Below are 14,196 nucleotides of genomic sequence, written 5' to 3'. Positions count from 1 at the left end.
GCAAGTGAATGGTAGTCAGAACTTTTGAAGTTCCAAAAGCACATAAAGGCAGAATAAAAGGTATCCATATGACTCCAGAGTTTAAATCCATGTCTTCTGAAGTGATATGACAGGTGTGAGTAAGAAACAAATACATATTTATATCCTTTTTAATATAAATCTCCACTTTCACTTTCAAAATGGGACAGCATGTGAAAGTGGAGATTTATAGTAAAAAGGACTTAAATATTGATCTGTTTCTCACCCACACTTGTCATATCACTTCTAAAGATATGCAATGAAAGGACCAACAGAGCTGAGATATTCTTCTAAAAATATTAATTTGTGTTAATCATAAAAAAGAAAGTCACAGACATCTGGGATGGCATGAGGGTGAGTAATTGATGAGAGAATTAACATTTTTGGATGAACTATTCCTTTAAACAAATGGAACCTAATTGTAAAGTGTTGCCAATAAAGATTAACTTGCATACAATGACAGTGACTGAGGTTGTCATATTGGTTTGGTACAACATGAGTTTGATCAGTGATGACAGAAATTAAATTTTTGGGTGAACTATACCTTTAACCACATCACACTCCATAGCCAATCATCTGAGACATTATCAATGTCTTTGTCCATATCCATTGGTCCTCTGTGGCTCATAGCATGCCATGCCTTCATTATTTCTGTTATTTTTTTATTTTACTGTCACTGCATGAGGTAATGATCCTGTTATGTTTGTTCTTTTTCTTATTTCTCCCCTCCCTCGTTTGTTTGTTTACCTTTGTTTTGTTTGACACAGCAAGTTGGGATTGATCATGGTGACATCCCAGATCTCACTCAGGTCAGTGTACATTTCATCTCCACTTTCTGATTTTGCTCTTCTTTCATGCCGCTGCTAGATGTCGTCCATAATGCCATGTCTCTCCCTTCTTTTTCTCTTGTTTCACATGTTCTCGTCCTCTTGTCTAAATAGCTGTTTTTGTACTCATGCTCACTGTGTTTAACTGGACTTCCTGTTGCTTGTCTTCTCTCTAATGTTTGGTTACAAAATGAATTTGCGAATCTCACAAAGAATTGGCGTGGTCATATTTTACCCCAATGTCAATTAAGCTTATTTTTTGGACTAACAAAGGGATAGTTAATCACAATATAAAAATGTTGTCATCATTACTCACCTTCATGTTCATCCAGTCCTGAATGACTTTCCTTCTTCCATGGAACCAAAAGCAAATGTATTTATTATATTTATAAATCAATAAAATAAGCAAATGTTGGGCAGAGCATTAGGTATACTATATACTTTCATAAAAAAAGGTATATGCAATTAATGCAAATGGCGACTCTGTCTAACATAGCTACTTTTGTGTTCCACAAAGGAAAGCAAGTCATACACGTTTGATACAACATGAGGCCAAGTAAAGGATGCCAGAATTGTCATATTTGTGTGAATTATCACTTTAATATATTTTACGTTTCAAGACAATTAAGCATCCTACACCAACATTCTTGTTACAAGATGATAAAAAAAAAAACACGTGTACAAAGTGTTCATATTTGTGTGTTGACACTGCAAAGTGAGATTTTACAGACTATATTGAATGAGAGGTTGCTCCCTTCAGTAACAGGTTGATTGTTGTTTGTTTCAGTCGACTAGAGGATCTTACATTGTAGGTGGTGGGTTATATGCACTGCTTGTATTTGACATAACCTGTGCTACCACAAACCCTGTTTGTACTAGGGCTGGGTGATATATTGAATGTTTACTATACATTAAATATGATTTTGTTGGCGAAATAAAATGAACCAGCATTGCAAATGTCACGCTGACTTGATGCACTTTAAATTTCAACAATAAGTTTTCTACAGACTGTTTCACACACACTCCTTGTTGCACAGCTTGTGTGTATGAGAGTGCCAAGGCAGAAGTATTTTAATACTGTTAAATTATTTAAACCCCATAGAAATTGTTATAGTTGGGAAGTTTGATTAATTTATCAGAATACGTTCTTATGAACTCTCCATTTCAATTTATCTGTTCAACATTTTGATTGCATCACTCAATGTGCTTTTTATATTGTATACAATGTTTTAGTAAAAATATCTGTAGATAAATATTGCAGTTTATTAATATTTATTGTTATAAGTGTATATAACTGAAAATTATTCATTGTTTCTTCTGATCTTTTAATGAGAAACATTGTGAAAATTGTATTTTGAAAGTTTAAAACGTCGAGATTTATTTATAATTTTTTTGTAATATCACCCAGCCCTATTTTGTACCTGACTGCATCCGTAGATTCATCCCTTTAAAACCAGTCTATCTTATTGAATGTGGCCCAAACTGCTGCTCGCTGCCAGTCACTTTGCAGGCATGGCTGTACATTGCCTTTTCTGCTGATTCGAGACTCGTTGTGGAGTTGTCTACATCGTTTGATCAGATTGTTGGCTCAGTTCAGCATGAAAGAAAATATCCTGCTGTGTTGCATGGCGACCTCAATCTTGCAAACCTCCTGGCCATCAATGTAGAAGATGGAGCTCATGCAAGGGTTTATGGTTTTTACTCCATGTCCTGTCTCTGATTGTAATAAAGTATTCATGTAACCTTACTTTGTCCTCAGCGTAGCCGACTTGCGCATCTATAATGTTGCCATTTAATCAAAAGCCTGTTTTCCTCTCCGAGGAAATCAAATTAAAAGCTGTTACACTTTCATAGTTCTTTTTATCTCACTTCTGTGGGAATGATTCATTTTCTCGCTTTGTAGAAACATACAATTTATACATTCTGTTTGAATTGTGGACTGCTGCATTTGATTTTTCTTTTTTTCATCCTCATTGGCTTCCATTTACTGATGGATGCGTTAGACCCAAACTGCTCTCTCAGCTATGTGGAGAAAAAGCCAGGCGCGCTGGCAGGTCTCAGACAGAGAGTTTGCCTTTCATGTAGTCGATAAGTGCTGTTTAAACCCCTGTTTGCTGATCTGGGACCAGTGTAATGCTTCCTCATAGAGTTGTTTGGGTAATTATTTTCTTAAAAGAAACATCCTAGATCAGTATGAAGGTTTGGATAGATTTCCAACAGAATAGACAGAAAAACATCTCTTAATTGAAACTCAAAGGTTCTTTGTTAAAAAAGTCAGTGTTTCATGATATATCGGTAACCTTAAAGGTGTGTTTATGCTGTTGTGACTTTAAGTTAGCATGTTTCTTATCTTTTTAATTTGTTCTATTCCTCTTTCTTGATTTTCTTCTGTGCTTGTGTTTGCTTTTGCCTGTATGCCTCTTAACTATTAGACCTAAAGCATGTACTTGATGTTACTTGCTGAGACTTGAATGTATTGAGTGGACATTTGGATTTAAGGATGTGTGCATGAGTGAAGGTGTTTTTTTTTATTTGTTTTTTCATAAATAACCTATGTCTATCCTGCAGGCTCCCAGCAGTCTCCTAGAGGCTCTCGAGCAGCACCTGGCCTCTCTGGAAGGAAAGAAGACCAAGGAGCTCTCTGCCGACAACAGGTACAAAAGTCTAATATATACAAACAATCCAGCCTCACACAGTAACCAACCATTGGGTAAAAGACTGCAAATTGAAAATTAACCATCATTTTCCAGTTAAAAGATTTATGCATTTGGAAGATGCTTTTATCCAAAGTGATACAGTACATTTAAAATGATTTTTATTTAGAAATTGTTTAAAAAAAAAAAAACTTAAATTCTCATTCGTAGTTTTTAAGAGCTAGAAGATGGTAAAATTTGGCTCCATTGTGTTTACAGGCGTTGGCAAAGGCAGTGTCATTTTTTTTTTTTTAGGATAAAACCTGAAATGCAAGTGAATAGCTGACCACTTTCAGATAAAGTGTGACCCTCTGAACCTTTGAATTAAGCAGGCTGTTCTTGGCTGTTTTGTACCGTTAAGACCTTTTGTTTAATGGCCTCTGTTATGATTGGCTAACCTCTGTTCTGGTGTAGTTCATAGTATCGTTCATCAGGGAGAGCCAAATTTCTGAATACTCAATGTGAATTGATACAGAAGAGACCCTCAAAACTCATTAACATAAGGCTTCTTAAAAAAAAGGACAACACCTGAGAGAAATTCAAACCAAATTCACATTTGTTATTGTCATTTTACTTTTTATTTGCACCATATTGAATTTTTACTAAGTTATTTGTAAGATATGTTACTATCTGGAAGATGCAGCAATTACATTTTAAAAAAAAAAACATTTTTTATAATTTATTTAAAAAAATAGTTTTGCTATATAAAAACTATTTTGTATTTTTAAAGGATTTCATAATTATCTGCATTAGGGCTGGCTATTGATACATATTTCCCCATTTGATTCTAATTCACAAGCTTTCAATTACATTTTGATTCGATATTTATTCATATGGTTATATTTCATATATAATGTCACTTTCTTACATATGAAAGAAATTCTCTCCAAGCTAATGCTGTTAATTATACAGGGGACCTTATGACTAGTTACATTACAAAATTATTAATTTTACTAATTATATTTGATTAGTTTTTCATTATTTTGGTCACATTTTGGCTTTTTAAAAATGAACAAATCCATGTATTGGATCAGTAAATAACTCAATATTTCAGATATCATTTTTGTTAAATGTTTGTTTAGTTGCATAATTTGTACTATTTACAAGTATTTACATTTATTTGTTGAATGTGCTAAAAACCTTTACACTCTCTTTAACAAACCCGGCATTTCTTTAAATGAGCACGTAAACAAAGACTGCTGTGCATGATTAAAAATAAATGTTTATTTTTTGTTGTGTTTGATCAACAACTGACTGTAGAGAACAAAAAGTGTTTTAAAATAGACGTTATTCAATGGCAAATAGGTCATGTGGAGCTCATTTTTGGACACGCATTACATGGAACAACTTTTAACACGCTGTGAAAAGATTTAGCTACTGAATACTTCACCACTATACTACACAATTACTGGTGAGTGAAATATGAACATTTAACAGTTGCCAAATGATTTGAGTGATTTCCTCACGTTGAAGTGGAGGGTTGTGCATAGAATAAAAGATCAGTCTTTGGATTTAAGAATCAAAATTGAGATCGTTCTAGTGAAGATCAAGATGCATCAGATAATTTATATTTTTACACAACCCTAATCTGTATTCTAGCTTAGGGTACTGCCTGAATGATTGTTACAAAGACAGATGCATTAGAGCAGGGTGACCAAAATGTTTGGCCCGTGATAATGGCCTGTTCACACCAAATTGAAATGGTTGAATTCCCCCTCTATATCTCATGTAGAATTTAAAATGGGTGGCGTGAGGTTTGTTATGCTGCATGATATCGAGGGAAGCCCAGTTTAATTGTGCATTTGATCCACTCTGGACACAGTAGTAAGATAGAGAAGAGCGCATCACTTGCGCGAGAGTTTCTTGGTGGATCGTGTTACACGTAAGTGATGCCAGTCTTTAATTAACCAGTGCACATCTGCGCTCCACATGAGAAGCATATTCATCTTGCTTTCGGCACTTTGTCATAAAATTGCTTCAGTGGCAGCCGAAAAATTATCAATGTGGGGAAAACCAGGTAAATACATGTGGAATAGTGCACATTAAGATTAACATGTACAGAATGATGCAGTGCATTATGTTGATAATTTGTTATACTATCATTAAGAACAATATCAATTTTAATGCTAATAGTTCTAATAATTTAATCTGCAACTAGGGAAAATGCAGGGAGAATATCCCATTTGGAGATGAGTAGGAACAGTTGACTCACACAGAGGACATGGAGATCTTGATTGTTTGTTTTTTAATTTTCCATAGTCAAAGTTGTGTAGATTTGTGCCTGTATACAAAGATTTTCATAATTGTTTGAATAAATAAAATGAGCTACTAATACTGAGGAAAAAGTTTTTATAAAAAAAATCTGATGTATGTTGTGACTTTTAAAACCAAAAATATTAAAAACAATAATTTTAATAATAATTGTACAAATAGCAGCAGCACAGACATTTTGTCATAATATCGAGGCGGTGGCCCTTGGCTGTGTATTGTTGACATAATTTTAACCTTGATGAAAACTATTTGGGGAACCCTGCATTAAAGCAACCAAAAAATGTATTATTAAAAAATAAAAAAACATCTTGATAAATGTATTAAATGGAAATATAAAAAAACATGCTCGAGCCAAAAGGTCTAATGCTCTGTCTGTTATTATAGTCCATGAATATACTGTAACTTTGTTACATTATGGACCCCTTTTGTTAATTATTTGTGCTCTTAACACATCCTTTTAATCTATGAGCTTTACCTACATTGGACAAAATGGGCACACTGAAACAAAACAATTATAGGGACAGTAAGGCCTAAAAAAAAGGGAAGTCTCACAAGCTTGCTGCATTAGCGAAGAAAAATGGTCAAAAACCACATTAATGTTTAATCTGTAAATGCTAAACTGTCTGGTATGCATCCTGGCAGCAGTGAAGCACCACCCCTCACCTGTCAATCAACCGCTGCACTAAAACAAGAGTTTAAACTTTGCCAGTTACTAGCGATTTAAATGAGGATAATCATAAGATTTGGAAAATAATTTAAAAAAAGCAGATGCAAACACAAGCATGAGAACATCACGGATCTTCTGTGTGTCTAAAATCAACATGCAGGGACACTTATGAGAAGCATGCACATCTGAGTCACCTACAGGTTCTCCACTAAAATAACGGACACTTCTGCTTGAAATGTTGCATTTGTGCTTAGATTACATTTCAGCTTCATCTGGGAGAAACAGCAGCTGTGTTTTGCGCTTTATCTTTTCTGAATTTTTTGCACTTTAATGTCATTCAGTAACACGCTGACATACAGTGCATCTGGAAAGTATTCACAGCGCTTCACTATTTCCACATTTTGTTATGTTACACCCTTATTCCAAAATGTATTACATTCATTATTTTCCTAAAAATTCTACAAACAGTACCCCATAATGACAACGTGAAAGAAGTTTGTTTGAAATTTTTGCAAATTTATAAAAAAATAAATACAAAAATAATCACATGTACATAAGTATTCACAGCCTTTGCCATGACACTCAAAATTGAGCTCAGGTGCATCCTGTTTCCACCTGATCATCCTTGAGATGTTTCTACAACTTGATTGAAGTCCACCTGTGGTAAATTCAGTTGATTTGACATGATTTGGAAAGGCACACATATGTCTTTATAAGGTCCCACAGTTAACAGTGCATGTCGGAGCACAAACCAAGCCATGAAGTTCAAGGAATTATCTGTAGACCTCAGAGACAGGATTGTATTGAGGCACAGATCTGGGGAAGGGTACAGAAAAATGTCTGCAACATTGAAGGTCCCAATGAGCACAGTGGACTCCATCATCTGTAAATGGAAGAAGTTTGGAACCACCAGGACTCTTCCTAGAGCTGGCTGCCCAGCCAAACTGAGCGATCGGGGGAGAAGGGCCTTAGTCATGGAGGTGACCAAGAACCCAATGGTCACTCTGACAGAGCTCCAGCATTTATCTGTGGAGAGAGGAGAACCGTAGAGTGGCCAGACGGAAGCCACTCCTCAGTAAAAGGCACATGACAGCCCACCTGGAGTTTGCCAAAAGGCACCTGAAGGACTCTCAGACCATGAGAAACAAAATTCTCTGGTCTTATGAAACAGAGATTAAACTCTTTGCCCTGAATGGCAAGCGTCATGTCTGGAGGAAACCAGGCACCGCTCATCAACTGGCCGATACCATCCCTACAGTGAGGTATGGTGGTGGCAGCATCATGCTGTGGGGATGTTTATCAGCGGCAGGAACTGGGAGACTAGTCAGGATCGAGGGAAAGATGAATGCAGCAATGTACAGAGACATCCTTGATGAAAACCTGCTCCAGAGCACTCTGGACCTCAGACTGGGGCGAAGGTTCATCTTCCAACAGGACAACGACCCTAAGCAAACAGCCAAGATAACAAAGGAGTGGCTACAGGACAACTCTGTGAATGTCCTTGAGTGGCCCAGCCAGAGCTTGAATCCGATTGAACATCTCTGGAGAGATCTGAAAATGGCTGTGCACTGACGCTCCCCATCCAACCTGATGGAGCTTGAGAGGTCCTGCAAAGAAGAATGTGAGAAACTGCCCAAAAATAGGTGTGCCAACTTGTAGCATCATACACAAAAAGACTTGAGGCTGTAATTGGTGCCAAAGGTGCTTCAACAAAGTATTGAGCAAAGGCTGTGAATACTTATGTACATGTAATTTTTTTATTTATTTATTTTATTTATTTATTATTATTTTTTTTTATACGTTTGCAAAGATCATTATGGGGTATTGTTTGTAGAATTTTTAGGAAAATAATTAATTTAATCCATTTTGGAATAAGGCTGTAACATAAAATGTGGAAAAAGTGATGTGCTGTTAATAATTTCCAGATACAATAGTGATTGTGTGTCATCATGAAACTGAGTCCCTCCCCTCCAAATCTGATCACAGGTGTAGCATTTAATCAACCAGGTGTAAAGAGCGACGTGTCTCACCTGACCACATGTGATCGTATCACCCGAGACGCATCTTAATACCAGGTGTAAACGATGTCAGAGAGTGAAAGAGAGGGTCTAGGTAGACACAGAAAAGAGAGTAACTGAAGACTTGAGGTAAAATATACGATGTTAGAGAGACCATGTTAAGATTAAAGAAAAATACAGATAAAAGTTTAAACTGACTTACATCTAGTTCTTATTGAATGGATGCTGTAATTCATACAGTATTTGTCCAGTCTGATCAGCATTTCTTCAGTTCAGTTCATCAGCAGATTTATTAAAAATTCATAAATGTAAATGTTTAAGGAATTAGAATTTTGCTTTTTACATTTAAAAAGCATATTGGGATTATTTAAAACAAAGGTTGTTTTAAATGGTACATATATCCCTCATAAACCTTCTCCAGACTTTTCACATTTGCAATTTATATGAAGTAACTTAATTTTGTCAGTTGTTGACAAAATATAACATGATGGTTGTGGCACCAATACCAGAAGATTTCTGAATCACCTTTATTTCCATTTAAAAAAATGGAATAGACCTTATTCATGCTAGCGCCACCTTTTTAATGGGAATGACAACGTGATTATGAGGGATAGACTTATTCTCTTCAATGTGCTGTACTGCAGTTTAAAGCGTTTTTGGATCATTCCATTGATAAAACATCACTAATGTATCTGTCCAAGAACATTCAGTAAACAAACAACTCCAGACAACATGAGTTGTGGAAAATAAGATGTGATCTAGGAGTTTATCCAGCTTTATACCTTTCGCCACTTGAAGAGACTGTATATCCCTCACCGCCTCTGTCATTCTCATTAAAATATCAAAGATGGCGCTAGCATGAATAAGGTCTATGGTGATTAAATCAAATTTCTATCTCAAAACACAGAAAAATCATTTTTATCCATGACATATTCCCTTATGGCTGCAGTAATGGAATGGAGTACCAGAGAAATCAATTTGATGCTATTACATAGCAAATGCTACTACTGACCTGTAATCTTAAAAGCTCATAGTGGCCCTAATCTCACATCTAGGCATTTCTGTGCTTGTGTCTGCAGAGCCAGTACTCTGTCCAATGCTGTGTCAACCCTGTCCAACACGGGAATGTCCTTCAGCAGAATGGATGAGAAGGAGAAACAACAGGCCCTTGAGGAGGAGCAAGCTCGACTGCAGTCGCTCAAGGTTGGACATTTTTCTACACTTCAGTTTTCCTCAAGCCAGAGTATGAAACCTGTCCAGATTATATAGCTGATTTGACTTAAAGGGTAGATGGGAAGTGCGGTCATTCTGATTTTGTTTGCTAATTGTGGATCAAGACTAGTTCCATTGTTAGTGGTGCTTGCCGCATCACCAATATTATTGAACTTGCTGCATAACTCCGTTATCACCATTTGGGTAATGGACATTTAAGGACCAATCGAGGAACTAAGGAATTAAGACCACATTTTTTTATTTGGGCCTTTAAGCAATCATAAACACTATATACCCTATAAAATCCCTAACAGGCACTATAAGCTAAAAGCCACAGAGAACAATTAGAAACCCCATAGCAAGGCCCAGGCAACACTAGCGCAAAACACGCTAGTGTCATGGCAGCAACCATTTACATTTTCTTCAACATTTTAAAATGTCAAAATGTATATATGTGTTTTTTATCTGAAATGGCAGCACTGATCGCAGGTAGATTAAGAATATAAAGTCAAATCTTAACTGGAACACAGAGGCGTGGCACCATTGAAACTGCTGTTCTGGGTACACTTTGTCCTACACACAAAAATGTATGCGTTTATTTTCTCTATTTGCCCTTGTACCTTCAATGATAAGCCTCTAGCAGCAAGTGGCCAGCAAGGTTAATCAAACTCCTTTGTACCCTTTGGGAGGTACGGTCATACCTTGTGGGACAAAATCACATAAACACACTCACACAAACTGAATGACAGGAGAGTCAGTGATCTGGTATATATGCACAGATGCACTGTGGCTCAATATCTTAATACAGTTCAAACATTGAGCAATTTCAAAGTCCAACATCAGTATTTCCACTGTCCATGTTCAGATTAGCTTGTATGAAATTGAACTGGTGCTTCTATGTGTGTTGTTGTGTTCTCAGCACTCCTGGAGGGGCATACACGGAGTTTGGAGCTATCACTTTCTCTATCTGTGTTTTCTTTTCTTCCCACTTTCTCAACATTTCAAAGAGCATTTGGAAACACATTGAACATGTTAATGCCATGTTGCAACTTGCATCATCTCTCTTTAGAAACTTTTTAGGCAAAACTAATATTTAAAACTGTACAATATTATGCTGAGATGTTAAATTAAGTGGGTTTCCATCCAACAATTTTTATGCCCATTTTGAAATTGCGTATAAAAATCCTGTATGGAAATGCTTTATATACAAATCAAATTTGCTTGATATATAATGCGCAAGGCAGAGGTGGATTTTCTAGAATTTCGCATTAGTTAAAATGAGCATTATGGTTATGGAAACATTATTTGCAAATCAACGTGTTTTGACCGTTTGTGCATGTGTTATGAGGGTGCGATAGCTTGATGTGACTGGCCCAACGAAAGATCCGACTTTGGCTCACAATTCTTTGAACGTAACCCTTGACATTTGGAAGTGTTTAGCACAAAGCTGGTCATTAAACGAGTCCTCACAATCCTCCAAAACAGTTTTGAGAGAAGGCACTCCCAGGTATTTGGAGTTTGGTGGCGTATGGGCATGCAGCCATTTAAGCCCTCGTTATATCCGATATTACACTTATTCTACAGCGTCTCCTGGTAGCATTTAATGAAACGAGGTACAGTTGCTCTGATCCTGCAAATAAAACTTGCATGTCATTCATGACAAGGTGGCTCCCTCAAGATGATACGCATGATGTAGTGGATAGAAACGCGTAACGATAAGTATTTTCTTTTGTCAAATTTTCAGAAATGCACTTAAAAAGTGGCTATCTACTGTAATGCTAGACTTTTCTGTACCATCCACTCACCTGAAAATTTCACCTGAAATTTCCAAACGCAAATTTTATATGGAGTTCAGGATTGGTGAACTTAAACACACAAATTTGCATAATTGTCCAATAACAAGTTATTTTGTCTTTTGTACATAGCACATGGCATTTTCACATTCACTTCTCATCCAGCCACACCTTCATCTGAGAAATTGCACCATGCAACGTTCAATGTAACTGGTTGACATTGTCAATTTGTTTTGCTGTTGTGGCTTGCTTGAATTGAAGTGGCCTGACATTGAATTAATGACTTAATTGTTTTTTTTTATATATCGTTAATTTAAGCTTCCTCAGTACTGATGGTTCTCAGCTAGTCTGTGCTCTTTCTGTCTAGGGAAATATGACCTGGAAGGCTTTTTAGGAGGATCTCTACAACAGGCAGCAGGTCTGAGTTATAGCAGACTGGCTCTTCAGCTGCCTGAGTGGCTGTAATCTGTCTGATTTCACAAAGCTCAGTTGAAGTGCTCTGTGCTGTCCTCTACAGTGACCGTAGAAAGAGGAATGATCCCAGCAGAACAGCACACTCTGATGGATTCTTGTGTGCTTCTCTGAAAAATCGATCTGCTGTGTTATGTTTTTATAGGACCAGCGTCTAAAGGAGATTGTCACACAGAGCCCCTCTGCCTCCCCCAGCACACAGTCTTTGAGCAGTGCCAACAACCACACCGTGGGCATGGACCTATTCACCAACACCACAAGCCCACCCTCCAATCACAGGTCAGAAACATACAGTATGTTTTACATGAGTGCAATATATACTATGCTATACAGTTTGATAGTACTATACACAGTAGACATCTATAATATATATTACACCAGGGGTTCAAAAACTTAAGAATCCTAACGGGAGCCCCCAACCCCCTTTCATTACTATTGTTCATTAAAGGCAAGCATGCATATAGGCTCTGCAGTTAAATTAATTAATATCCTTAAAAATGTGAAAAAAATAATCATTTATAAATAGTTTGCCTAAAATTCTGGCTCTGTGACTGCACTGGAAACAAGTGGTGTGTCACAGCGTTGCGCAGTTCCATTGTTGACATCGCTGTTTCCAGTTGTAATCAGCAGTTTCATGCTCTGCTTTTAATGCAGATATTGTGATATAAAGAGTGCAAAATAATGTGAAAGGCATGAAAATGGCCCACAACAAACACCTATTATAAATCTGCCTCAGCTTTCAAACGTTATCTCAGAAGATTGGCACTGGTCATGCAGAAAGACACAATGATGTCAACCACATAAAAATGCCTAATTGTTTCCAAGCAACTCACCTAATGAGATGGGGATGTTGCCGCATTGCTGATGTCAGTGTTTTAATACATGGCTGAATACTTCTGTTTAGCATTGATTAGGCTCCACACACACACACACACACACACACACACACATCTCACAGATGGATTGTGATTGTGCATTAACACTGTACTGTGTGTTTGTATGATTGCTGTTTTTTATTTAATCAATATGCTTGTATGTGAGTAGCTGATATGAAATACTTTTGGGAAGTTGACATGTACTATGGTGTGGCATGTTAAACTTCTAAAACTTATTTGAATTATATTTTGCTCATTGTAATTATTATGCATGCAGCTTTTATAAAATAATAAGTAATTAGTAACTGCATGTGCATTAATTTTATTTTTGTGCCACAGAGATACTGCTCTTATAAAAAATAAATGACCTCTAAATAGCTTCTGTGTACTTTTGTTATCTTAGTGTAGCTAACTACTTTTTGAAAAGGTAGCTTGACTTTATTTTAATTTAAATTTGAGAACTTGGAGTTTGGGAAGCTACTTAAAGAATAAAGTTATATAATAGTACTTCCGGTATATAGTTCTGTAGTACTTGTATAGTAGTATTATATTTATACTACAAATAAAAAGCCCTTTATATTACACATATTGTTTTCTCACAGTAGAATATATTTCACAGTTTGTGTGATTAAACTATATCACAAAGGATATCGGATGGTACCCAGAACTTATTATGCATTTGGCTCTAGTGGGTTTGTTTCCTGTCTGAAACATCATGGCCACATACACACTGCAAATTTTCAGGAGTAACAGCAGCTATTAAATGCAGGAGTGGATTCCCATACATTTTAATTCCATGTTTGTACGAAATACAGGAGTTACTCCTTCAATTGCAATTATTGACAAGGGATAACCATAGCAACGCAGTGTCTCACGCCCATGAGCACTAAACAAGAATGATACCAGTTAAACTCAAGGACCGGGACAACTTCTAAAAACCAAAGCATTTCTGTGCTTCACCAGTATCTGCGCAGCTTACTTGCACGTACAGTGCTGTGAAAAAGTATTGGCCCCATCCTGATGTCTTTGTTTTTTGTGTATATCTCATACTAAATTGTTTCAAAAATTCAAACAAAATCTAACATAAAATAAATGCAATCTGAGTAAACACAAAATACAGTTCTTAGATGATCATGTTATTTATTTGAGCAAAAGTTAACCAATACCAACTGGGCATGTGGGAAAAGTATTTGCCTCCTTAGTTACTAAATCCCCAAATCTATGAAACGGCATTCATAATGGGGTTCAGCTGGACTAGACACACCCAGGCCTGAATACTGCCAACCCTGTTCAATCACATTATCACATAAACATAACTTTTTCAGGAGCATGATGTGTGGACTGATGAGTC

The 14,196-nt window shown here is 36.5% G+C and overlaps 1 protein-coding gene across 3 annotated transcripts in view; it reads left to right on the top strand.

Annotated features, from left to right (window-relative positions):
• LOC127637610 (phosphatidylinositol-binding clathrin assembly protein-like) overlaps window positions 1–14,196 on the top strand; it is a 90,503-nt gene that overhangs the window by 50,743 nt on the left and 25,564 nt on the right. For all 3 annotated transcript variants that reach the window (XM_052118962.1, XM_052118876.1, XM_052118794.1), the window contains exons 8-12: window positions 786–827; window positions 1,633–1,653; window positions 3,414–3,499; window positions 9,574–9,697; window positions 12,116–12,249. In XM_052118962.1, coding sequence (XP_051974922.1) covers window positions 786–827; window positions 1,633–1,653; window positions 3,414–3,499; window positions 9,574–9,697; window positions 12,116–12,249 — 407 coding nt within the window. The remainder of the gene's footprint in view (window positions 1–785; window positions 828–1,632; window positions 1,654–3,413; window positions 3,500–9,573; window positions 9,698–12,115; window positions 12,250–14,196) is intronic.

This window comes from Xyrauchen texanus, chromosome 1 (assembly GCF_025860055.1).
Source record: "Xyrauchen texanus isolate HMW12.3.18 chromosome 1, RBS_HiC_50CHRs, whole genome shotgun sequence".
NCBI classification, from domain to species: Eukaryota; Metazoa; Chordata; class Actinopteri; order Cypriniformes; family Catostomidae; genus Xyrauchen; species Xyrauchen texanus.
Note: the sequence above shows the minus strand (reverse complement) of the source record. Positions and strands in the feature narration are given on the sequence as shown.